Source organism: Pristiophorus japonicus, chromosome 10 (genome assembly GCF_044704955.1).
Source record: "Pristiophorus japonicus isolate sPriJap1 chromosome 10, sPriJap1.hap1, whole genome shotgun sequence".
Lineage (NCBI taxonomy): Eukaryota > Metazoa > Chordata > Chondrichthyes > Pristiophoridae > Pristiophorus > Pristiophorus japonicus.
This window is the reverse complement of record NC_091986.1, coordinates 42,074,983-42,102,070: the sequence shown is the minus strand read 5'-3', so window position 1 is coordinate 42,102,070 and position 27,088 is coordinate 42,074,983. Positions and strand designations below refer to the sequence as shown.

General features: G+C 45.2%; 1 protein-coding gene across 1 annotated transcript in view; it reads left to right on the top strand.

The window, feature by feature from the left end:
* The window catches only part of LOC139274586 (solute carrier family 15 member 1-like), a 74,239-nt gene extending 47,654 nt beyond the window's left edge, over positions 1-26,585 (top strand). The window contains exons 19-25 of the mRNA XM_070891267.1: positions 720-869; positions 6,098-6,144; positions 14,501-14,608; positions 17,410-17,506; positions 20,427-20,573; positions 22,252-22,359; positions 25,987-26,585. Of these exons, the coding sequence (XP_070747368.1) occupies positions 720-869; positions 6,098-6,144; positions 14,501-14,608; positions 17,410-17,506; positions 20,427-20,573; positions 22,252-22,359; positions 25,987-26,193 (864 nt within the window). The 3' untranslated portion in view covers positions 26,194-26,585. The remainder of the gene's footprint in view (positions 1-719; positions 870-6,097; positions 6,145-14,500; positions 14,609-17,409; positions 17,507-20,426; positions 20,574-22,251; positions 22,360-25,986) is intronic.
* The last annotated feature ends 503 nt before the right edge of the window (positions 26,586-27,088 follow it).

The window sequence follows — 27,088 nt, the reverse complement described above, 5'->3', positions numbered from 1 at the left end:
CCCCTTTCCTGACCACCGGACGTCCCAAAGCACTTTACAGCCAATGAAGTACTTTTGGAGTGTAGTCGCTGTTGTAATGTGGGAAACGCAGCAGCCAATTTGCGCACAGCAAGCTCCCACAAACAGCATAGTGATAATGACCAGATAAACTGTTTTTGTTAAGTTGATTGAAGGACAGATATTGGCCCCAGGACACCAGGGATAACTCCCCTACTCTTCTTTGAAATAATGCCATGGGATCTTTTACATCCACCCGAGAGAGCAGGGCCACGGTTTAACGTCTCATCCAAAAGATGGCCCCTGAGACAGTGCAGCACCCGCTCAGCACTGCGCTGGGAGTGTCAGCCTAGATTTTTCTGCTCAAGTGTCTGGAGCGGGACTTGAACCCGCAACCTTCTGACTCAGAGGCAATGGTGGCACCCACTGAGCCACAGCTGACAGACAAAGTGGTGGTTTGGTAGGGAACTCAGCGTAGGTGAAGGAACGGTGATATACGACCAAGTTAAGAAGATGTGTGACTTGGAGGTGAAGGTGTTCCCATGATGTTGCTAGTCTTGTCCTTCTCAAGTGACAGGGGTCATGAGGCTGGTCAAAATAAACCCAAATACTTAATTCTCCATAGATAGAATCACAAAACAACTGATATCGTTAAAAACAAACCTGCATCTTGAGAATGTCTTGCTTTGTTGTTAATGTAATACTTAGCTCCTCTTTTCTAGGCAACTGAATATATCACTGTTACAGCAACCGAAGTACAGAATGTCCATGTTCAGTATGGAACCACGTCATCAATCTATCCAGCTAAAATTAGTAAAGGATCTCGTCACACCCTCCTCGTAACAAACTTTCCGAACACCGCTGTGGAATGGGTTAGTATATTTCTGCAGAAAATATGGGTAAAATGCAACATTATTATTAATAAAGAAAAAGTGCTCAAAACCTTTACCTGAATATTTCTTAAACATGAATTTCTATTTTACTAACAAGGGCACATATCTGTATTTCAAATAGAACATGACATCTATGAGTGTAGCCAGTCAGGCAGATTTCACCTCCGGTATCTCAATTTGAGTCCAGCCCCAATGTTGGATTAAAGTATGATATGTGTTTGGGCCGTCAAAACCACCTTCTTAATGAGTGTGAATCCTTACATAGGATTACTTAGGATTACATATGATATACGGCACAGAAACAGGCCATTTGGCCCAACTAGTTTATGCTCCACTTGAGCCTCCTATGTCTTTCCTCATCTAACTCTATCTGCATAACCCTCTGTTCCCTTCTCCCTCATATGCTTGTCTAGCCTCCCCTTAAATGCATCTATACTATTCGCTTCAACCACTCCCTGTGGTAGCGAGTTTCACATTCTCACCACTCTCTGGGTAAAGAAGTTTCTTCTGAATTCCCTGTTGGATTTCTTGGTGACTATCTTATGTTGATGGCCTCTTTGCCACAAGTGGAAACATGCTCTCTGTATCCACTCTATCAAAATCTTTCATGATTATAAAAATCTCTATTCGCATTCTTTTTTCAGCAGAAAAGAGACCCAGCCTGTTCATCCTTTCCTGATATGTATACCCTTGTATTTCTGGTATCATCCTTGTAAATCCTCTCTGCACCTTCTCCTGTGCCTCTATATCTTTTTTATAATATGGCGAGCAGAACTGTACGCAATACTTTTAAGTGTGGTCTAATCAAGGTTCGATACAGGTTTAGCATAAATTCCTTACTTTTCAATTCTATCCTTCTAGAAATAAACCCTAGTGCTTGGTTTGCTTTTTTTATGGCTTTGCTAACCTGCATCGCAACTTATAGTGATTTGTGTATTTGTACTCCGAGATTCTGTTGTTCCTCTACCCCACCTAGACTCGCACCTTCCAAGTAATAAATGACCTCCCTATTCTTCCTACCAAATTGCAATACCTCACATTTATCTGTGTTGAACTTCATTTGCCAATTATATCCCATTCTGCAAGTTTATTAATGTCCTCCTGTAATTTATTGCAGTCGTCCTCAGTATTTAATATACTCCCAATTTGGTGTCATCTACAACTTTAGTTCTTAGTGGAAACAACCCATAGTTCAGCAAAAGTTGGCAATTTCAGTCCAAGAGATCGCAGGATGTCTGATGTGGGAAGTGGAAAACGCACATTATTGGTGTAAGCTAACGGGATCATTGCTCTGCAAGTTACTATATTACATATGACCGGCGATAATAACAGCGAGTGATGAAATGTTCCATCTATTGTATGGAAATCTCAGATGAATGAAGGCAAGAAATAAAGTTATAGAATGCTTTTACTTATGTCAAGGACAGTATTTATGATCTACCTACGTTTTAACTATTGGATCGCATACACAGTGACATAACTCTAATGTTAGTGACACTGCTGCTTTTGGCTTGATGAAAGGGAAATTTGTCCAGTTTAGTAGATGGATTACACCCTGGAAACATGCTTTATAGCCTGTGTTAATCCCACATAATATTACATCATATGCTTTGAACAGGTGTGCTATTGTAGCATAGAATTCGAACCAAAGTGGTATTTGTTTTACATCACTGTGCATCACAGGATAAGGCATAAAGATCATAAGAAGTGGGAGCAGGAGTCAGCCATAGAAACATATAGAAACATAGAAAATAGGTGCAGGAGTAGGCCATTCGGTTCTTCGAGCCTGCACCACCATTCAATAAGATCATGGCTGATCATTCCCTCAGTACCCCTTTCCTGCTTTCTCTCCATACCCCTTGATCCTTTAGCTATAAGGGCCATATCTAACTCCCTCTTGAATATATCCAATGAACTGGCATCAACAGTACGGCAGGGAATTCCACGGGTTAACAACTCTCTGAGTGAAGAAGTTTCTCCTCATCTCAGTCCTAAATGGCCTACCCCTTATCCTAAGACTGTGTCCCCTGGTTCTGGGCTTTCCCAACATCGGGAACATTCTTCCCGCATCTAACCTGTCCAGTCCCGTCAGAATCTTGCACGTTTCTATGAGATTCCGTCTCATCCTCCTAAACTCCAGTGTATAAAGACCCAGTTGATCTAGTCTCTCCTCATATGTCAGTCCAGCCATCCCTGGAATCAGTCTGGTGAACCTTCACTGCACTCCCTCAATAGCAAGAATGTTCTTCCTCAGATTAGAAGACCAAAACTGAACACAATATTCCATGTGAGGTCTCACCAAGGCCCTGTACAACTGCAGTAAGACCTCCTTGCTCCTATACTCAAATCCCCTAGCTATGAAGGCCAACATACCAATTGCCTTCTTCACCGCCTGCTGTACCTGCATGCCAACTTTTAATGACTGATGAACCATGACACCCAGGTCTCGTTGCAACTCCCCTTTTCCTAATCTGCCGCCATTCAGATATATTCTGCCTTTGTGTTTTTGCCCCCAAAGTGGATAGCCTCACATTTATCCACTGCATCTGCCATGATTTGCCCACTCACCTAACCTGTCTAAGTTAGCCTGCAGCCTCTTAGCTTCCTCCTCACGGCTCACACTGCCCCCCAGTTTAGTGTCATCTGCAAACTTGGAGATATTACACTCAATTCCTTCATGCAAATCATGAATGTATATTGTAAAGAGCTGGGGTCCCAGCACTGAGCCCTGCGGTACTCCACTAGTCACTGACTATCATTCTGAAAAGGACCCGTTTATCCCGACTCTCTGCTTCCTGTCTGCCAACCATTTCTCTATCCACGTCAGTACATTACCCCCAATACCATGCGCTTTAATTTTCCACACCAATCTCTTGTGTGGGACCTTGTCAAAAGCCTTTTGAAAGTCCAAATACACCACAGTCACTGATTCTCCCTTGACCACTCTGCTAGTTACATCCTCAAAAAATTCCAGAAGATTCGTCAAGCATGATTTCCCTTTCATAAATCCATGCTGACTTGGACCGATCCTGTCACTGCTTTCCAAATGTGCTGCTATTTCATCCTTAATGATTGGTTCCAACATTTTCCCCACCACTGATGTCAGGCTAACCAGTCTATCATTACCCGTTTTCTCTCTCCCTCCTTTTTTAAAAAGCGGTGTTACATTAGCTACCCTCCAGTCCATGGGAACTGATTCAGAGTCAATAGAATGTTGGAAAATAATCACCAATGCATCCACTATTTCTAGGATCAGTTCCTTAAGTACTGTGTGATGCAGACTATCAGGCCCTGGGGATTTATCATCCTTCAATCCCATCAATCTCCCTAACACAATTTCCCACCTAATAAGGATATCCTTCAGTTCCTCCTTCTCACTAGACCCTCGGTCCCCTAGTACATCCAGAAGGTTATTTGTGTCTTCCTTCGTGAAGACAGAACCAAAGTATTTGTTCAATTAGTCTGCCATTTCTTTGTTCCCCATTATAAATTCACCTGAATCTGACAGCAAGGGACCTACGTTTGTCTTCACTAATCTTTTTTTCTTCACATATCTATAGAAGCTTTTGCAGTCAGTTGTTATGTTCCCAGCAAGCTTCCTCACGTACTCTATTTTCCCCCTCTTAATTAAACCCTTCGCCCTCCTCTGCTGAATTCTAAATTTCTCCCAGTTCTCAGGTTTGCTGCTTTTTCTGGCCAATTTATATGCCTCTTCCTTGGATTTAACACTATCCTTAATTTCCCTTGTTAGCCACAGTTGAGCCACCTTCCCCGTTTTACTTTTACACCAGACAGAGATGTACAATTGTTGAAGTTCATCCATGTGATCTTTAAATGTTTGCCATTGCCTATCCACCGTCACCCCTTTAAGTATCATTTGCCAGACTATGCTAGCCAACTCACGCCTCATACCGTCGAAATTACCTTTCCTTAAGTTCAGGACCCTAGTTTCTGAATTAACTGTGTCACTCTCCATCTTAATGAAGAATTATCAAGCCTGCTCCACCATTCAATGAGATCATGGCTGATCTTCAACCTCAATTCCACTTTCCTGCCCGATCCCCATATCCTTTGATTTCCCTAGAGTCCAAAAATCTATTGATCTCAGCCTTGAATGCACTCAACGACTGAGCATCCAAAGCCCTCTGGGGTAGAGAATTCCAAGGGTTCACAACCCTCTGAGTGAAGAAATTCTTCCTCATCTCAGACTTAACTGGCCAACCCCTTATCCTGAGATTATGCCCCCTAGTTCCAGACTCTCCAGCCAGGGGAAACAACCTCTCAGCATCCACCCTGTCAATTCCCCTCAGAATCTTATATCTTTCAATAAGATCACCTCACATTCTTCTAAACTCCAGATAGTGTAGGCTCAATCTATTCAACCTCTCCTCATAGGACAACCCTCTCATCGCAGGGATTATTCCAGTGAACCTGCGTTGCCTCCAAGGCATGTATGTCCTTTCTCAGATAAGGAGTCCAAAACAGTGCACGGTACTCCAGGTGTGGTATCACCAAAGCCCTGTACAATTGTAGTAAGACTTCCTTACTCTTGTACACCAACCCCTTGCAGTAACCTGCCTAGATTACTGTAAATATCACTGTGGCAGTATGTACCACTAAATATGAAATTTGTTAGATGTTGCTTCTATGCACACTGGCATTGTCTTGTTTTGATTTTTGAGTTATTCTGCAATTCAGTATCCAGATGATTAAAAAGAAAAATTAGGGAATTGGTTAGGAGGTAGGGTTAGGGTTAGGGAGTCAGGATAATGGGCATGTAGACTGAGATTGGGAACTCACATGTGGGGTAATCACATGTGTAAATCTGCATCCTGCTCCCCTGGATAACAACACAGTGGATTCTGGCTCATAAATTTCACCCCCTATCAGATGTCTTGTTGCACTCTTCTAACCTGAGTGCATATATCCAGGACTTTCCTTATGCAGGGTCTGAGCTAAAGACAGCGGAGCTCATATGAGCAATACAGATTGTAGCTCACCAAGGTTTAGTGCTTTGTCAGATAGTTGTGGTTCAGATTAGATCAGCAGGAAAGAAATCCCAGGTGTAATCTGAGTCCCATTGATCCAGAGTCCAACATGTTAATGCAATAATCAGTCCATTGAAGGGTCAGAACAAAGGAATTGTGACTGTGTAACTGCAATATATTTTGAAGCTAATGTAAAAATCTCTGACCTTCTTTTGACAGCTCAATGATATTAAAGCCAAACCAGAGGAAGGAAAAAATGCTGTCAGGTATGTTTCTTCATACTGGCCATCCACCCACCTTTCATCCTCCATAAACTTCAGCTCACCCAAAACTCTCCAGCTGTATACTAACTCGCATCAATTCCCGTTCACCCATCACCCCCTGTGCTCGCTGACCTACGTTGGCTCCTTGTCCAACAACGCCTCGAATTTAAAATTCCCATCCTTGTTTACAAATCCCTCCATGGCCTCACCTCTCCCTGTCTCTGTAACCTCCTCCAGCCCCACAACCCCCCGAGATATCTGCGCTCCTCCAATTCTGGCCTCTTGCTCATCCCTGGTTTTAAACGCTCAACCCATTGGCGGCTGTGCCTTCAGCTGCCTAGGCCCTAAGCTCTGGAATTTCCTCCTTAAACCTCTCCATCTCTCTACCTCTCTTTCCTCCTTTAAGACACTCCTTAAAGCCTACATCTTTGACCTTTGGTCACCTGCCCTAATATCTCCTTATGTGATTCGGTGTCAGATTTTGTTTGACAATGTTTCTGTGAAGCGCCTTAGGACGTTTTTCTATGTTAAAGACACTCTAAGTACAAGTTGTTGTTATTGTGTTCCCAACACAGATGAGACTGCACACAGGGAGGTTAAAGTAACAGTGACCTCGGTCTTTATTAAGACACTCCAGAGTGAGGAACAGGCCTGAGGGGTCGGCTTATATACAGTGCTCCCAAGGGATGCTGGGATCCCTTGGGAATTAAGGGGATGCGCTCCCTGGTGGTGGAACATGGGAGTGCATGCTTTACAGATACACAACATCACTCCCCCCCCCCCCCCCCCCAAAGTCAAAGTGAAAACTATTTACAAGGTGAGGCGGTCAGGAGCCTTTCTATCCCTGGTGGACCGCCTCGGTACAAATGTCTGTTCTGGTATGTTGGCTGTGCCCTCGTTGGGCTGGTGTGTTGTTGGCCCTGCAGGGCTGCTGGGTGATCCTGGCCTTGCTGGGCTATTGGGCGTGATGGGTTCAATTTCCTGGTCCGGGGTGGTGTCGTTGATCCTTTCGGTGTGTGTTGTGGGCTCGAAAAAGGTGGTGTCTGCTGTGGGTTGTTCAGGGCAGTCTGTGAATTGCAGCCTCGTTTGGTCGAGGTGCTTTCTGCAAATTTGTCTATTGTCTAGTTTGACCACAAACACCCTACTCCCTTCTTTAGCTATCACCGTGCCCGCGATCCACTTGGAACCATGTCCATAGCTTACCACATACACAAGGTCATTCAGATACATTTCCCGTGACACAGTGGCGCGACCATCGTTTACATTTTGTTGCTGCCGCTTGCTCTCTACCTGATCATGCAGGTTAGGGTGAACCAGCCAGAGTCTGGTTTTAAGTGTCCTTTTCATGAGTAGCTCAGCCAGGGACACCCCTGTGAGCAAGTGGGGTCTCATATGGTAGCTGAGCAGTACTCGGGACAGGTGGGTTTGGAGTGAGCCTTCTGTGACTCGTTTAAGGCCCTGTTTCATTGTTTGTACTGCCCGTTCTGCCTGCCCATTGGAGGCTGGTTTAAACGGGGCCAAGGTGACATGTTTGATCCCATTGCGGGTCATGAATTCTTTAAATTCAGCACTGGTGAAACATGACCCGTTGTCACTGACCAGTATGTCAGTGGCAAACATGGCCCTCAGGCTTTCAATGGTGGCGGTGGCGGTGCTTCCCGACATTATTTCACATTCAATCCATTTTGAAAAAGCATCCACCACCACCAGGAACATTTTACCGAGAAACGGGCTTGCATAGTCGACATGGATCCTCGACCATGGTCTGGAGGGCCAGGACCACAAACGTAGTGGTCCCTCTCTGGGCCTGTTGCTCAACTGAGCACATACGCTGCATTGTTGTACAGAGGACTCTAAGTCAGAGTTGATACCGGGCCACCACACGTGGTGTCATGTATTCAACCAGCATTGTAACCCATGTATAAACTGACCTAAGTTGTACACCGTGAGAACACTGACCACTAGGTGGGAGACACTCCTAACCTGGACCTTCAGGTATAAAAGGGGAAGCTCCACCCACCTTCATCACTTGAGTGCTAAGGAATAAAGGACAGGTCACAGACTGACCTTCTCTCAAGCATGGGCCTCGTGTGCATTTATACTGTGTAGTAAGGACGTATCAATGGTGACAAGAAACTGGGATTTAAACCACGCGAGCATGGCCACTAGCAGAACAGACGAGAGGTACTGTGTTAAGGAATGGTTGGGACAGAGATTCAACATTGTTAAAGCAGCACACAGTTCTCCAGGCAGACAAGGGCAGTCAGGCATGCCCCAACATGTAGTCGAACCCAGAGTGGGAGTTTGACAGAGACAATGGCAAGCTGAACAGTGATTCACGCCATTGCAAGGGACAATGCGGCCAGTAATGCGGCCATCAACACCTGTTAAAGGTGCACTCAAGGACAATAACAGGGGCAGTCAGGGACGATCGACTGGCAAGGGACCTTTTGTTTCAAACCGCAACTCATGCTGGAGGCGTGGAGGCATACATTCAGCCGGAGTTTGCAGAGATGAGCAAAATACCTGCAGAAATTGCAGAAATGGACGCTGGGGGAAATCGCTGGAAGCGATAATGATGAAAGTGCTCCTCAATGGCATCCCAGTATCAATGGAGTTAGACACGGGTGCCAGCCAATCCCTGATGGGTATCAAACAGTTCGAAAAGTTGTAGGCATCCAAGGCCAGGAGGCCAAAATTATCGCAGATTGACACACAGCTACGGACTTACATAAAGCAGATCATTCCGGTGCTAGGCAGCGCCACGGTATTCGTGACCCACAAAGATTCGGAGAACAGATTGCCACTCTGGATTGTCCCAGGGGACGGTCCCGCACTACTGGGGAGGAGTTGGCTTGCTGTCACGAACTGGAAATGGGGCGGTGTCAATGCAATTTCCTCTGTGGAGCGAGTATCATGCTCACAGGTCCTGGACAAATTTGACTCATTATTTCAACCCGGCATTAGCACTTTCATGGGGGCCAAGGTAGTGATTCACATAAACACGGACGCCAGACCAGTGCACCACAAGGCCAGAGCGGTGCCGTACGTGATGCGGGAAAAGATAGAAGGCGAATTGGACCGCTTGTTGAGGGAAGGCATCATCTCGCCAGTCGAATTCAGTGACTGGGCGAGCCCGATTGTGCCAGTGCTCAAGGCGGATGGGTCGGTCAGGATATGTGGCGATTACAAGGCCACCATCAATCGGGTGTCACTCCAAGACCAGTACCCGCTACCGAGAGTGGAGGACCTCTTTGCGACGCTATCCGGTGGCAAACTTTTTTCAAAATTGGACCTGACCTCAGCTTACATGACCCAGGAGCTGGCGAGTGAGTCGAAGAAGCTGACCACCATCACGACACAGAAGGGGTTGTTTGAGTACAACAGATGTCCGTTCGGGATTCGCTCGGCCGCCGCGATCTTCCAACGAAATATGGAAAGCCTCCTCAAGTCGATTCCAGGGACGGTGGTTTTTCAGGACGACATCCTCATTACGGGTTACGATACTGAAGAACACCTCCACAACCTGAAGGAGGTGCTACGCAGACTGGACCGGATAGGTCTGCGACTGAAAAAGGCGAAGTGCGTCTTCCTAGCTCCAGAGGTAGAATTCCTGGGGATGAGTGTAGCAGCAGACGGGATCAGCCCTACTGCATCCAAGACGGAAGCGATCCAGAGAGCACCCAGACCCCATAACACGACGGAGCTGCGTTCGTTACTGGGGCTCCTGAACTATTTTGGTAACTTTCTTCCCAAATTGAGCACGCTGCTAGAGCCGCTACACATGCTCCTACGCAAAGATCGCGAATGGGTCTGGGGGGACAGCCAGGAAAGGGCTTTTAATAGAGCACGCAATTTGTTATGTTCCAACAATCTGTTAACGCTATATGACCCATGTAAGAAACTTGTGTTAACGTGCGATGCGTCGGGTGTGTGTTGCAGCATGTCAATGCCAGGACTTCATGGCAGGCAATGGAATTAACCATCTTAGAACGGCACCGTTCAAACCGGCCTCAAACAGCCAGGCAGAACGAGCAGTGCAAATAATCAAACAGGGGATGCTCAGATTCCAAGGGGGTTCCCTACAAACCCGCTAATCACGCTTCTTGTTGGCCTATAGATCCCGACCACACTCGCTCACAGGGGTTCCACCCGCAGAGCTACTAATGAAAAGGACGCTCAAAACCCGATTATCCCTTATACACCCCACCATGAAAGAAATTGTCGAGAACAGGCACCAGTCACAATATCACTACCATGACAGGAATGCGAGGGCGCGATGTATTGATGTAAATGACCCTGTTTTTGTCCTCAACTACGCTGCAGAGCCCAAATGGCTCGCAGGCACTGTGGTTGCCAAAGAGGGAAATAGGATTCTGGTAGTTAAACTTACCAATGGACAAATCTGCCACAAACATGTGGATCAAACAAAAAAGAGGTTCAGCAACCCCATAGAAGAAGCAGAGGAAGAACACAATATAGAGTTCACTCCACCACAGGTGACCGAACACCGGAACCAAAGGGAGGAGAGCCCAGTCACTGTGGGCAGTCCGGACAGGCCTGAGGCACTGCAAACAGCAGACGCTCAGGCCAGCGCCCAACAACCGGAGCCCCAACTCAGGCGCTCTACAAGGGAACATAAACCACCAGAGAGACTCAACCTGTGATCCCAATAAGACTTTGGGGGGGGGAGGTGATGTCATATATTCAACCAGCATTGTAACCCATGTATAAACTGACCTAAGTTGTACACCGTGAGAACACTGACCACTAGGTGGGAGACACTCCTAACCTGGACCTTCAGGTATAAAAGGGGAAGCTCCACCCACCTTCATCACTTGAGTGCTAAGGAATAAAGGACAGGTCACAGACTGACCTTCTCTCAAGCATGGGCCTCATGTGCAGTTATACTGTGTAGAAGGACGTATCACGTGGGATCTGGCTTTCGTTTTCATCAGTACTATACCCGGGTGTGTGCTGTGGAGATCCGAGATGAACGTCTCCCTGCCCTTTTTGGGTAGCACTGCGCGGTTACCCCACAACAGGCAGTCTGCCTGAATGGACAGCTCGTCCTTTCGCTGCTGGAACGGCTTGATTGGCTCTTGCATTTCAACGGGGATGCTGGCCCAGCTCCCATGCAGTACACAGTTTTTGACGAGGGACAGCAGAGGATCTTGGCTGGTCCAAGTCCTAATCTGGCGGGCCGTGACAGGTGATTTATCATTTTCAAATGCTTCCATGACCATCAACAAGTCTGCGGGCTGCGCCACCATCAACAAGTTTGCAGGCTGCGCCATTTCCACCCTTGTGATGGGCAATGGTAGCCGACTGAGAGCATCCGCACAGTTCTTGGTGCCTGGCCTGTGGCGGATGCTATAGTTATACACTGATAGCGTGCGTGCCCACCTTTGTATGAGGGCTGAGGCATTAGTATTTCTCCCCTTGTTTTCAGCGAACAGGGATATGAGGGGCTTGTGATCGGTTTCCAGCTCAAATTTGAGGCCAAACAGGTACTGATGCATTTTCTTTACCCCGAACACACATGCCTCTTTCTCAATCATGCTAATGCCTCTTTCTCAATCATGCTGTAGGCCCTCTTGGCCTTAGACAAGCTCCTGGAGGCATAGGTGACAGGTTGCAACTTCCCCGCAATGTTAGCTTGTTGTAATACACACCAGACTCCGTACGACGACGCATCACATGCTAGCACAAGTCTTTTACACGGGTTATACAATGCAAGCAGCTTGTTGGAGCATAAAATGTTTCTGGCTTTCTCAAAAGCAATTACTTGGTTTTTTTCCCCATACCCAGTTCTCACTTTTATGCAATAACACATATAGGGGCTCTAAGAGGGTGCTTAACCCCGGTAGGAAGTTACCAAAATAGTTGAGGAGTCCCAGGAACGACCGCAGCTCCGTGACGTTCTGTGGCCTGGGCGGGTTCCTGATAGCCTCTGTCTTGGCATCTGTGGGCCGAATGCCGTCCGCCGCGATCTTTCTCCCCAAAAACTCCACTTCTGTTGCCATGATGACGCATTTCGACCTCTTCAGCCGCAGCCCTACGCGATCCAGTCGCTGGAGGACCTCCTCCAGGTTTTGTAGGTGCTCGACGGTGTCCCGACCCGTGACCAATTTGTTGTCCTGAAAAACCACTGTGCGTGGTACCGACTTGAGTAGGCTCTCCGTGTTTCTCTGGAAGATCGCTGCAGCCGACCGAATTCCAAACGGGCACCTGTTGTAGATGAATAGTCCCTTGTGCGTGTTGATGCAGGTGAGGCCCTTCGAAGACTCCTCCAGCTCCTGCGTCATGTAGGCCGAAGTCAAGTTGAGCTTGGTGAACGTCTTGCCTCCTGCCAGCGTTACAAATAGGTCGTCTGCCTTAGGTAGCAGGTATTGGTCCTGTAGCGAGAAACGATTAATAGTGACTTTATAATCGTCGCAAATCCTGACTGTGCCATCACTTTTGAGTACTGGAACAATCGGGCTGGCCCACTCGCTGAATTCCACTGGGGAGATGATACCCTCGCGTTGCAGCCTGTCCAGCTCGATTTCCACTCTCTCACTCATCATGTGAGGTACCGCTCGCGCCTTGTGGTGGATGCGTCATGCCTCTGGGAGCAAGTGGATCCGCACCTTCGCCCAGGAAAAGTTTCCAATGCCTGGCTCAAAAAGGGAAGGAAATTTGTTAAGAACCTGGGTACATGAGGCCTCATCGACATGTGATAGCGCTCAGATGTCATCCAAGTTCCAGCGGATTTTGCCCAGCCAGCTCCTTCCAAGCAGTGTGGGGCCATCGCCCGGGACAATCCAGAGTGGCAGTTCCTGCACCGTGCCCTCGTAGGTGACCTTGACCATGGCGCTGCCCAGGACAGTGATGAGCTCTTTGGTGTACGTTCTCAGTTTCGTGTGGATGGGACTCAGGGCTGGTCTGAGTGCCTTGTTGCACAACAGTCTCTCAAACATCTTTTTACTCATGATGGATTGGCTAGCATCAGTGTCCAGTTCCATGGCTACGGGTAAGCCATTCAATTTTACATTTAACATTATAGGTGGACATTTCGTTGAAAATGTGTGCACCCCGTGTACTTCAGCATCTGCCTCCTCTCTCTCAGGCTCGAAATTGCTTTGATCCACCATGGACCGATCTTCCTCTGCCACTTGGTGGTTAGCAGGTTTTGCAGAGATTGCATCTCGTCTGTAAACTTGTTGGAGGTGCCCCATTGTTCCACAGCTCTTGCAAACATACCCTTTGAAGCGGCATGAATAGGCTGAATGGAAGCCTCCACAACGCCAACAACATGTGAATTGCCTTGCATTCATCCTTTGTTGCAGACTCTGAGTCATCTGGGTCACCTGAGGCCTGCTGGCAGTTGCAGACTCGTGGTTTCTGCCCTGTACATTTCTCCTCGCAAACACAGTTCCAGTTAATTTATGAACATTGTTAGCACTTGTGTGCTGAGAAATTTGTTTGATGTTATCACTGGTGGACATAAACGCCTGTGCTGTCGCAATGGCCTTACTGAGGGTCGGTGTCTCTACAGTCAAAAGTTTTCATAGGATGGTCTCGTGGCCAATGCCCAGTACAAAAAAGTCTCTGAGCATCTGCTCCAGGTAGCCATAAAACTCACATTGTCCTGCAAGTCGCCTTAGCTCGGCGACGTAGCTCGCCACTTCCTAACCTTCAGATCGCTGCCACGTGTAGAACCGATACCTCACCATCAGCACGCTCTCCCTCGGGTTAAGATGCTCCTGAACCAGTGAACACAGCTTCTCATACAACTTATCCGTGGGTTTCACCGGAGCCAGAAGATTCTTCATGAGGCTGTAGGTCAGTGCCCCGCAGACCGTGAGGAGGACCGCTCTCCTTTTTGCAGCACTTCTCCATTCAGCTCGTTGGCTACAAAGTACTGGTTTAGCCGTTCGACATAGGCTTCCCAGTGCTCACCCTCTGAGAACTTCTCCAGGATGCCCACAGTTTTCTGCATCTTTGCGTTGGATTCGTATTCTCATCGCCAGTTGTTGTGTTCCTAACACAGATGAGACTGCACACAGGGAGGTTAAAGTAACAGTGACCTGTCTTTAATAAGACACTCCAGAGTGAGGAACAGGCCTTAGGGGCCGGCTTATATACAGTTCTCCCAAGGGATGCTGGGATCCCTTGGGACTTCAGGGGATGCGCTTCCTGGTGGCGGAACATGGAAGTGCATGCTTTACAGATGCACAACAGTTGTTGTATATTATGACTCTCGTGTCTATTTTTTGCTAATCTGAATTCAGCATATTTATCCTGATTGTATAATATTCTTTTATTTCTGCATCTTTAATATTTTTGAAAGCAATTAAATGTGGCTTCTTTCCAGATTTGCGACGGCGTTGTCAAACGTTATGAACATCACAATGGATGGTGTTGATTTTGGAAGTTTGACCAGACTAACTGCAACAAACTATACATTCTTTAATAAAGGAAAGTAAGTGATTCCTTCGGTAATAATAATAAATCTTCTGCTGCGCAAGTGAAACGCCACAAACTGCCTTCCTGAGCCACCGACTCTATCCCTCTCCCTGGCAACCGCCTGAGGCTGAACCAGGTTTGCAACCTTGGTGTCGTATTTGACCCTTTAATAAGCTTCCGACCACATATCCGCAGCTTAACTAAGACCGGCTATTTCCACCGCCAGAATGTTACCCGTCTCCGCCCTTGCCTCAGCTCAGTTGTTGCTGAAACCCTGCTGCTGGAGGTCATCCAGAACTCTGCTGCCCATGTCCTAACTTGCACCAAATCCCACTCACCCATAACCTCTGTAGGGAAATGTGAGATCATCCACTTTTGAACCTGAGGAACATTGACCAGAGTATTTTCAAAATGGTAAGAAGCTGGGAACTGTGGTACAGCAGAGAGATTTAGCGGTCGATGGGCAGAAATCACTAAAAGCTAGTGAACAAGTCCAAAAAATAATTTAAAAGGGTAATGGAATGTTAGCCTTTCTTTCGAAGGGGGGGTTAGAATACAAAGGGGTGAAAGTTATGCTATAATTGTATAAAAGCCTGTTTAGATTGCATCTGGAGTAACTGCATTCAATTCTGGGCACCGCACCTCAGCAAGAATATATTGACCTTGAAAGGGGTGTAGCGCAGATTCACCAGAATTATACAGGGGTTATGAGGTCAGGTTGCATAGACTAGGCTTGAATTCCCTTGAGCATAGAAGATTAAGGGGTGATCTAATTGAGTTGTAAAATGATTAAAGGATTTGATAGTGTAGATAGAGCAAAATTATTTCCTCTGGTGGGGGAGTCCAGAACAAGGGGACATAACCTTGAAATTCGAGCCAGGCCATTCAGGAGTGATGTCAGGAAGCATTTCTTCACACAGAGGGTAGTGGAAATCTGCGACTCACGCCCATAAAAAGCTGTTGAGGCTGGGGGTCATTCGAAAATGTCAAAACCGAAATTAATACATTTTTGTTGGACAAGGGTTCGAAGAGATACGGAACCAAGGTTTGAAGAGAGTACTGGTTGCAGAATTGAGATGATGTTGTAACTGTATCTTCAACCACACTTCCTTCAAGATCTGCTTCCCACAGGAAGCACAGGTTCGCTAAATTTATCCCATTGTTCCTGAAGTTTGCATTCAATTTGGTTTCAGTAATGCAGGTATAGTAGCATAGTGGTTAGATAGAGTTAAGAACCAGACCAGCCATGATCTAATTGAATGGTGGAACAGGCTTGAGGGTCTGAATGGCATCCTCTTGCTAAGATTTGACCTTGCCAAATTCAGTGTTTAGATCAGAGGATCATACAGTGTTCAGTAGTAAATTAAGATACCGAGGCAAATTCAGCAATCTTGTTCTCCCAGTGGTTTGAAGAGAGTGCTGGTTGCAGAATTGAGATGACGAGGTTGTAACTGTATCTTCAACCATACCTCGGGAGCCTCTTATCAACAAGAGCAGACATTGACGACGAGATTCAACACTGCCTTCAGTGCGCCAGTGTAGCCTTCAGCCGCCTGAGGAAAAGAGTGTTCGAAGACCAGGCCCTCAAATCTGCCACCAAACTCATGGTCTACAGGGCTGTAGTAATATCCGCCGTCCTGTATGCCCCGGAGACATGGACCATGTACAGTAGACACCTCAAGTCACTGGAGATATACCACCAACGATGTCTCTGTAAGATCCTACAAATCCCCTGGGAGGACAGACGCACCAACATTAGTGTCCTCGACCAGGCCAACATCCCCAGCATTGAAGCACTGACCACACTTGATCAGCTCTGCTGGGCAGGCCACATAGTTCGCATGCCAGACACGCGACTCCCAAAGCAAGCGCTCTACTCGGAACTCCTTCACGACAAACGAGCCAAAGGTGGGCAGAGGAAACGTTACAAGGACACCCTCAAAGCTTCCCTGGTAAAGTGCAACATCCCCACTGACACCTGGGAATCCCTGACAAAAGACCGCCCTAAGTGGAGGAAGTGCATTCGGGAGAGCACTGAGCACCTCGAGTCTCATTGCCAAGAGCATGCAGAAATCAAGCACCTTCCTTACCCTCAATGACTATCTGTCCCACATGTGACAGGGACTGTGGTTTTTGTATTGGACTGTTCAGCAACCTAAGGACTCATTTTAAGAGCGGAAGCAGGCTTCCTCAATTCCGAGGGACTGCCTATGATGATCTTCAACCACACTTCCTTCAAGATCTGCTTCCCACAGGGAGCACAGGATAGTTGAATTTATCCCATTGTTCCTGAAGTTTGCATTCAATTTGGTTTCAGTAACACAGGTACAGTAGCATAGTGATTATGTTACTGGTCTAATGATCCAGAGACGTGAGTTCCAATCCCACCATGGCAGCTGGGGGATTCACTTAATTCACTAAATCTGTAATAAAAAGCTAGAGTCAGTAATGGTGAATTCCAGGATTGTCGTAAAAACCCATCTGGTTCACTAATATCCTTTAGGGAAGGAAATCAGCCGTCTTTACCCGGTCTGGCCTATATGTGACTCCAGACCCACAGCAACTGGTTGACTCTTAACTGCCCTCTGAAATGGCCAAGGAAGCCACTCAGTTGTTTCAAGGGCAATTATGGATGGGCATTAAATGCCAGCCTTGCCAGCAATGCCCACATCCCCAGAATGACTTTTTAAAAGAGGAAGCCAAAGAGGGAAAGGCAGGAGTGAGAATAGGAGCACAGAAGTGGTTAATTCGACCAATTGTTGTTGACTGTGAAACGTTCAAGTTTGAGTTTCTAATTTTGTTATCTTTTTGGCTTAGGAAAGAGATCACATATTACACAACTGGAATGAGCTGTTCACAAATGTCAACCGAATTTGGTTACGGAAGCTCTGTCACGATCATCATTAATGAAACGGTTCGTCGTGCATGAGTGTCCTGCTGCGTCCCTTTCGTGTGAATTTTATTCTTAAAACTGTTGCTCTCAGCTTAAACCATTCGCTCTATCTCTAACCTCCTCCAGACCTACAACCCATCACGATCCCTGTGCTCCTCCAATTCTGGCTTTGAGCGCATCCCTGATTTCCATCGCTCCACAATTGGCGGCTGGGTCTTCAGTTGCCCCGGCCGTCAGCTCTGGAATTTCCTCCCTAAACCATTCCGCCTCTCCTCCTTTGAAAGACGCTCCTTAAAACCTACCTCATTGACCAAGCTTTTGGTCACCTGTCCTAATATCTCTGTGTCTACTGTGGCTCACACTCGCCTCTGGGTCTGTTGTTGTGGGTTCAAGTCCCACTCCAGGAACTTGAGCACAAAGCAATCTAGGCTGACCCTCCAGTGCAGTGCTGAGGGAGTGCTGCACTGTCAGAGGTGGCGTCTTTCGGATGAGACATTAAACCGAGGCTCTGTCTGCTCTCTCAAGTAAACATAAAACATCCCATGGCACTATTTCGAAAAAGAGCAGGGGAGTTCTCCCTGGTGTCCTGGCCATTCTATCCGTCAATCAACTTAACAAAAACAGTTTATCTGGTCATTATCACATTGCTGTTTGTGGGAGCTTGCTGTGTGCAAATTGTCCGCTGCATTTCCCACATTACAACAGTGACTGCACTCCAAAAGTGTTTCATTGATTGTAAAGTGCTTTGAGATATCCAGTGGTCGTGAAAGGTGCTATATAAATGCAATTCTTCCTTTGTGTGGCTCAATGTCAAATTTTGTCTGACAGCACTCCTGTGAAGCGCCTTAGGATATTTTACTATGTTTAAGGCACTATATAAATGCAAGTTGCTGTTGTTTTCAATAGCAAAATATTTGGTTGTATTATAAATAGTTTCCTGGCAAAGTGATAGTTTTGAATACAAAGCTGCTATTATGACTTTTTTAAAGCATTTTTACTCATATCTACAGGTGAACTGGCCATGCAACATGTTACTGCTTCAATACATTATCATTAAACTGTCATGAACAGGGACAGAAAATAATCAAAAAGCCTAATGGAATGCTAGCCTTTAGAGTACAAAGGGGTAGAAGTTATGCTGTACAAAGCCCTGGTTAGACCAGACCTGGAGTACTGTGAGCAGTTCTGGGCACCACACCTGAGGAAGGCATTGGAGGGAATGCAACGTAGGTTTACCAGAATGATACCCGGACTTCACGGGTTAAATTACGAGGAGAGATTACACAATTTAGGGTTGTATTCCCCAGAATTTAGATGGTTAAGGGTGATCTGATCGAATGTTTCAAGATATTAGGGGGATCAAATAGGGTGGAGAGAAACTATTTCTGCAGGTTGGAGATTCTAGGACTAGGGCCATAGTCTGAAAATTAGAGCCAGACCTTTCAGGAGTGAAATTAGGAAACACTTCTACACACAAAGGGTGGTAGAAATTTGGAATTCTCTTCCGCAAACAGCATTTGATGCTAGATCAATCGATCATTTTAAATCTGAGATTGATAGATTTTTGTCAACCAAAGGTATTACGGGATGTGGGCCAAAGGGAGTACATGGAGTTAGGTCACAGATCAGCCATGATCTCATTGAATGGTGGAACAGGCTCGAGAGGCTGAATAACCTGCTCCTGTTCCTATGTTCCTATATAACACAGAGAGCAAGGCTATTGAGTTCCTGGCCTTAGCTTGAGTGTCAAGGAAGGTACCGAATGGCGGCGAAGTATTACCCGCTGAGATTATTGCTTGTTTTTTTAGAATGACATTGACAGACGCCTGGGAACCGGTAAACTCATCGCCCCAAACCGAGAGGGAGAGAAAACAATCACTTTTTGATTTTTGAAATGAGTAATAACAATTCAAATTCTTTAAAGGAAAGAACTCGCATTTCTACAGCACCTTTTATGACCTCAGGATGTCCCAAAGTGCTTTACAGCCAATAAAGTACTTTTGAGAGTGTAGTCACTGTTTTAATGTAGGAGAACGTGGCAGCCAATTTGCGCACAGCAAGCTCCCACAAACAGCAATGAGATGCATGATCGGATAATCGTATTAGTGATGTTGGTCGAGGGATAAATTTTGGCCAGGACTAAGTTTAATGGCACCTTGGTGTTTTTTCAATGTGGTGTCCATTTTTGCTGGGATACACAGCAAGCTCAGAGTGGCTTCATATTCCAACCAACAGAAAAAAATAAATGCCTAACTTTAATGGTTTATGAGAAAACAATGCATCACAATGCTATGAGCCTTGAACCACTGCAAAATTTGACAAAAAAAAATTAAAAAGAAGCATTAACTTCGAGAATCCACCATTATCTATCCTGAGGATACTGGGCTAAAAGGGTTAAATTTGTATAGACTAGGCTTGTGTTCCCACGAGTACAGAAGATTAAGAGGTGATCTAATTGAGATGTTTAAGATGATTAAAGGAGTTGGTAGGGTAGATGGAGAGAAACTATTTCCTCTGGTGGGAGAGTCTAGAGCAAGGGGGCAGAACCTTAAAATTAGAGCCAGGCCGTTCAGGGGTGGTATCAGGAAGCACTTCTTCACACAAAGGTCAGTGGAAATCTGGAACTCTCTCCTTCAAAAATCTGGGGGTCAATTGAAAATTTCAAAGCCGAGACTGATAGATTTTTGCTGGGCAAAGGTATTAAGAGATACAGAACCAAGGCAGGTAGATGGAGTTAAGATACAGATCGCTGTGATCTAATTGAATGACGGTTCAAGCTTGAGGGGCTGAATGGCCTCCTCCTCTTCCTGTGTTCCTAAGATGCATATTTACTGTATCCAGCCTTTCTTGGTGGGGTACGGTTAATACAGATGGAGTGACTTTCAAGCTGTGTGATATTATTTCCATCTTTGTGACACTGTTTTCTATTTTATCTGTTCAGTGTTCCAACAATAATTTAAAATTACAATACGTTGAAGACATTAAACCAAACACTTATCACATGGCATGGCAGATTCCCCAATACCTTCTCATCACCAGTGGTGAAGTTGTTTTCTCCGTCACCGGTCTCGAGTTCTCCTACTCACAGGTGGGTAACAAATTTTTAATGGCAAAATATTTGTAGCGTTGTGAATTTCCAGTATATCTACCGTTCAATGTCCGCAGACTGTCACCATCAGGAAGGCAAGGCGAGGAAATATTTGGGCCATTAAAGATTGATCCTTCCAAGAGACCCATATTCTGTCAGAGCTAACCATTCAAAATGTTTCCCAGGTTGATACCTAATATTGTGCCATACAGTACTGGATCCTGACCGGATAGGTGCCACACATCAATTATCCAGGATAGGATCCATAATATTTCCACGGGGTATTTCTAACCTTCAATCATGTTATTAAACCAATAGTATTTATCATTTTTTAAGAAGCAGCTGTTATATTTTAGGAGGATGAAGATAGGTTAGTGGGTTGGACAGAAAAGTGTCAGATGTAATGTGAATTGCATAGAATTTCCAGCACAGAATCAGGCCACTCAGCTCAACAGGTCTTTGCCGTTGTTTATGGTCCACACAAGCCTCCTTCCACTCCTCTTCATCACCCTACATACTACACGAGGGAGAAAGGAATAGAAGGATATGCTGATAGGTTTAGAAGAGGGATGGGAGGAGGCTCGTGTGGAGCATAAACACCGGCTTGGACCAGTTGGGTTGAATGGCCTGTTACTGTCTATAAAATCCTAGGTAAAACATTCTATGTGATTCTACATGAAATACTGTGACAATACTGTGTTTTACATTTTGGTATTATATTTTGGTAGGAAGAATAAGGAGGTCACGTATTACTTGGAGGATGCAAGTCCAGGTGGGGTAGAGGAAAAAGGGATTCAGAGTACAAATACACAAATCATTAAAATTTGCGACACAGGTTAGCAAAGCCATAAAAAAAGCAAACCAAGCACTAGGGTTTATTTCTAGAGGTATAGAGTTGAAAAGTAGGGAAGTTATGCTAAATCTGTATCGAACCTTGCTTAGACCACACTTAGAGTACTGCGTACCGTTCTGGTCACCATATTATAAAAATGATATAGAGGCAATGGAGAAGGTGCAGAAAAGATTTACAAGGATGATACCAGAAATGCGAGGGTATACATATGAGAAAAGGATGAACAGGCTTGGTCTCTTTATTCTTGACAAAAGAAGGCTGAGGGGTGACCTAATAAAGATCTTCAAAATTATGAAAGGTTTTGATAGAGTGGATACAGAGAGAATATTTCCACTTGTGGGGAAGAGCAAAACTAGAGGTCATTAATATAAAATAGTCACCAAAAAATCCAATAGGGAATTCAGAAGAAGCTTCTTTACCCAAAGAGTGGTGAGAATGTGGAACTTGCTACCATAGGGGTGGTTGAAGCGAATAGTACAGATGTATTTAAGGGGAGGCTAGATAAGCATATGAGGGAGAAGGGAATAGAGGGTTATGCTGATAGATTTAGATGAGGAAAGACGGGAGGAGGCTCGAGTGGAGCATGAACGCCGTCATGGATTGGTTGGGCCGAATGACCTGTTTTTGTGCCGTATATCCTATGTAAATGTTGTGACAATACTGTGCTTTGTTCATTATATTATTGTAAAAAAGTAATTTTCCTCTCTATATCCTCTTGGATTTTTATTCCCATATTAACATTTACAGAAAGATTTTTTGTATTCTGTGCCTCTTGGCACTGCCCAGAAGAGTTGTTTTTATTGATTTCTTGTTAATATTCTCTAGGCGCCTCCAAACATGAAGTCCGTACTCCAGGCTGGTTGGCTGTTGACCAATGCATTTGGTAACATTATTGTCCTAATAGTAGCAGAAGCTTCAACTATTGACGAACAGGTATGTGAATATTGGGAATTAAATCAATCCACAGAGCATTGCTGTGTGGAAGTGCTGGACCACAGAGTAACATTCTTAAGGCCACAATTTTAACTCCAGGTGGATTCCCCGCTCAGGTCTGAGTTAAAATTACAGTCGGGTCTCAATGATGTCATCGTGCTGCAACATGGATATGTAAAGAAGGACCCTGTCAGCTCCAGGCGCGTGTCCTGCTACCTGCTCAGGAGAGCAGGTTAAAATCGCAGATGTTGCGATCATGGCGGCTTTCGGACAGGCGAGCGCCAGGGCAGTTTTAACTGCCCGCCCGCCAGGTTTCTGAGCGAGTAACAACAACAACTTGCATTTATATAGCGCTTTTAACGTAGTAAAATGTTCCAAGGCGCTTCACAGGAGTGGTATAAAACAAAATATTTGACACCGAGCCACATAAGGAGGAATTAGGGCAGATGAACAAAAACTTGGTCAAAGAGGTAGGTCTTAAGGAGCGTCTTAAAGGAGGACAGAGAGGTAGAGAAGCAGAGTAGTTTGGCAGGGAATTCCAGAGCTTAGGCAACAGAAGACACAGCCACCAATGGTTGAGCGATTTATAATCATGGATGCTCAAGGGGGCAGAATTGGAGGAGTGCAGATATCGCCGGGGGTTGTGAGGCTGGAGGACATTAGAGATACAGGGGGGGGTGGTTTAGGCCATGGAGGGATTTGAAAATAAGGATGAAAATTTTGAAACTGAGGCGTTGCTTAACTGGGATCCTATGTAGGTCAGCGAGCACAGGGGTGAAGGATAAGTGGGACTTGGTGCGAGTTAGGACATGGGCAACCGAGTTTTGGGTGACCTCTAGTTTATGTAGGGTGGAACGTGGGAGGCCGGCCAGGAGTGCTTTGGAATAGTCAACTCTAGAGGTAGCAAAGGCATGAATGAATGAGGGCTTCAGCAGTGGATGAGCTGAGGCAAGGGCGGAGACGGGCGATGTTACGGAGGTAGAAATCGGCGAGAATTAAAATGATACTGGCTCTGTAAAGTAGCATTGAACAAAAGCAACTACAATATCCCTCAATCTCCCCTAGAATATGAAACCTTATAAAATTACTTCCAACTGAGCATAGGCCTGCAGCCTAAGAAAATTGGTATACATTGGAAATCTTACTCAGAAAGCACAGGATGTCTGCTGTGGGCAATAGTGTCACTCGATTGACATGTAAAAATGTTGCGCTGGTGTAGTTGGTGCGGTTTCCTGAGGGTTGGAGCTTAGGGACATTGGCGGGGTGGTGTAGAGGGAGCTCTACGCTGCATCTAACAATGCTGCACTTGCCCCTTGAGAAGGCAAGAAATAGAGTGGGGGGCAAAATGCTAAAGGAAAGCGCCTATTTAAAAAACAAAGTAGGGAGACGTTTAACAAAGAGTTGCATTGATATAGCATCTTTCACAACCTCAGGATGTCCCAAAGTGCTTTACAGCCAATCAAGTACTTTGTTGAAGCGGAGTCACTGTTGTAATGTAGGAAACGTAGCAGCCAATTTGCGCACAGCAAACTCCCACAAACAGTAATGTAATAATGACCAGGTAATGTGTTTTAATGATGTTGATAAAGGATAATTATTGGTCAGGACACCGGGGATAACACCCTTGCTCTTCTTTGAAATAGTCCACCTGAGAAAGCAGACAGAACCTTGGTTTAACGGCTCATCTGAAAGACATCACCTCTGACAGAAGGATGTTAGTATACATTTTCTGTATATTGTTTGAAGGCAGAAAATGCACCTTATCGCAAGGTCCGTAGAATGTACAGCAGGGCCATGCCTACATGAGCCACCTCCCACCTTACGTCATCTCACTTTATCAGCATATCCTTGTGTTTATCTAGCTTCCTCTCTAGTCTAGCTCTATTATATGCTGTCAATATAGATTTATACATAAGAACATAAGAAAGAGGAGCAGGAGTAGGCCATACAGCCCTTCGAGGCTGCTCCACCATTCAGTAAGATCATGGCTAATCCTCGACCTCAACTCCACTTTTCTCCCCGATCCCTATATCCTTTAATTCCCCTCGAGTCCAAAAATCTCTCGATCTCAGCCTTGAATACACTCAATGACTGAGAATCCACAGCCCTCTGGGGTAAAGAATTCCAAAGATTCACAACCGTCTGAGTGAAGAAATTCCTCCTCATCTCAGTCTTAAATGGCTGGCCCTTTATCCTGAGGCTGTGACCCCCTAGTACTAGACTCTCCAGCCAGGGGGAAATAGCCTCTCAGCATCTACCCTATCAATCCCCTTCAGAATCTTGAATGGTTCAATGAGATCACCTCTCATTCTTCTAAACTCCAGAGAGGATAGGGCCAATCTACACCTAAAAATAAACTCCTGGCCTCAGCTGAAGTAAAAAGAAGTACTAGTTACCATACTATTAACTTTTTATTGATTGAAATGTACGAAGACTCTGAAATTGCGGCCCCTATGGGTGTGTACGAGCATGCATCAAAACCCGGAAATTGCAATCTGTCAAAAATTCTCTTGTCAGATCGCACGCATCCCCGGGAAAAAGGAAAAGGGCCTCTGCGGGCAGAGAATTAGGGTATTTGCTCAACTTCTGTCCGGCGAATGCCCGTGAAATTCTTACGCTGGTAAAAGCAGGCACAAACGACCCCAATTGCCCCCCCCCCCCAAGAGAATCAAGGGATATGGGGATTGGGCGGGAAAATAGAGTTGAGGTCGAAGATTGGCCATGACCTTATTGAACAGGCTCAAGGGGCCAAATGACCTATTCCAGCTCTAGTTCTTCTGAATTGGAAATAAACTTGGAATGAGAAATATGACTCCAGATTCAGCTATGTGTTGAGCAAGGCATAAAACAGTGAAAGTGGTATACAAAATGGAAGAAAAAAATATGAAATTCCAGGCATTCGAGGTGTCAGAGCAAAGTGGTTTTGGTGTCACACTGATAATAAATTTGTGTGGTGTGATTTGAGTGTTAACTGATTCCAATATGCAGTGGGAGTTGAGTCATGACTCCGGGTTATAGATGCAGTGTAATGTGAATGGACCCCTTAGCTGTCAGCTGTGGCTCAGTGAGTCAGAAGATTGTGGGTTCAAGTCCCACTCCAGGAATTTGAGCACAAAAATCTAGGATGACACTCAGTGCAGTGCTGAGGGAGTGCTGTACTATCAGAGGTGCTGTCTTTTGGATGAGACATTAAACTGAGGCCCTGTCGGCTCTCTCAGATGGCGTAAAAGATCCCATGGCACTATTTCGAAGAAGAGCAGGGAGGTTATCCCTGGTGTCCTGGCCAATATTTATCCCTCAATCAACAAAACAAAAAACGATTATCTCGTCATGATCACATTGCTGTTTGTTGAGCTTGCTGTGCACAAGTTGGCTGCCACGTTTCCCACATCGCAACAGTGACCACACTTCAAAAGTACTTCATTGGCTGTAAAGCACTTTGAAACGCCTGATGGACATGAAAGGCGCTATATAAATGTAAGTATTTCTTTCTTTTAGAGTACAAAAGATTCTCAATGGTCCTCTGTGTAAATGGTCTACATTTTCTTTTTTGCCCTTTTCATCACGTGGGACAGTGAGCGGATTTGTTCCATTGCTAATTGTTATGATCTTTTCTTCCTCGCACAGTGGGCCGAGTACATCTTATTCGCCGCTCTGCTGCTGGCCGTTTGCATAGTATTCGCCATCATGGCCTCTTTCTACACTTACGTGGACCCCAAGCAAGTAGAAGCCGAGTTTGAGGAGAAGGAAAGAGCTAAGAAGAAAACGGAGGCGTTAGAGACACCAGACAAATACGAGGATGGAGTTGACTCAACAGTTCTATCAAAATTCTAAAGATGTTAAATAGAACAGGTTCGCTAAGTTTAACCAGAAATACCTTCAGCGCAGATGGAACTCACGGGCTGTGACTCGTGCACTTTCAGTCGACCTGCCTTTATAAGAGATCTAAGTGTCACACCTGCACTGATTTCCTGGTAATTGTGTTCGAAGGTCCCTCACAATTAATGTTTTTGTCAAACCCTTTCCAACACACTAGCCAGTGTTTCGGTATTATTTCTAACATCTGGAATAATACTGTGTAATAAAAAATAGTAAGCACTTGGAACTGAAATGCTCAACAGAACTTTCAGTATGTTTTCATATTTCTTGATTTCTGATAGTTTGTTGCTCAGCTTTGCAGATCAAGAATCGAATGGTGACCATTTTCTGTATGACACATTTCTAATTCTCACTATATTTTTTTACCGAGATATTGTAATATTTCAAGCATAATGTTTTTTAATTCTGTATATTATTGCACATCCAATCAAGACTTTAAAACCCAAGGAAATAGAAAGGCTAATTCATCACCCTTCCCCAAAGGTATTTTAATACTCTGGACTTGACTTTTTTGGTTTTTTTAAACCGGATCCTGCCCTAGTTGAAACTGAGCTCACCAAAGTAAATACCAGTTCACGCACCAAGACCGAGAGGCTCTATCGGAAGCAATTTCAATACTTCAATCTCAATGCAAAGTGAATGGAGAAAGAATGTGTGGAGAACGTACCCTAAAGAGTCATGAATGTTGAAGAAGGCATAAAAACTGACAATAAAGGTGATGTGTATTTATGTGTATGCAAAGCTTGATTGAATTTTTTTTGAATTACTATTTTTAGTTGTCTTACTGTCTGCAAAAATTGTCTGTGAGTTATTTTTGCTCATCGACAATGTATTTAATACCTATGTTTAA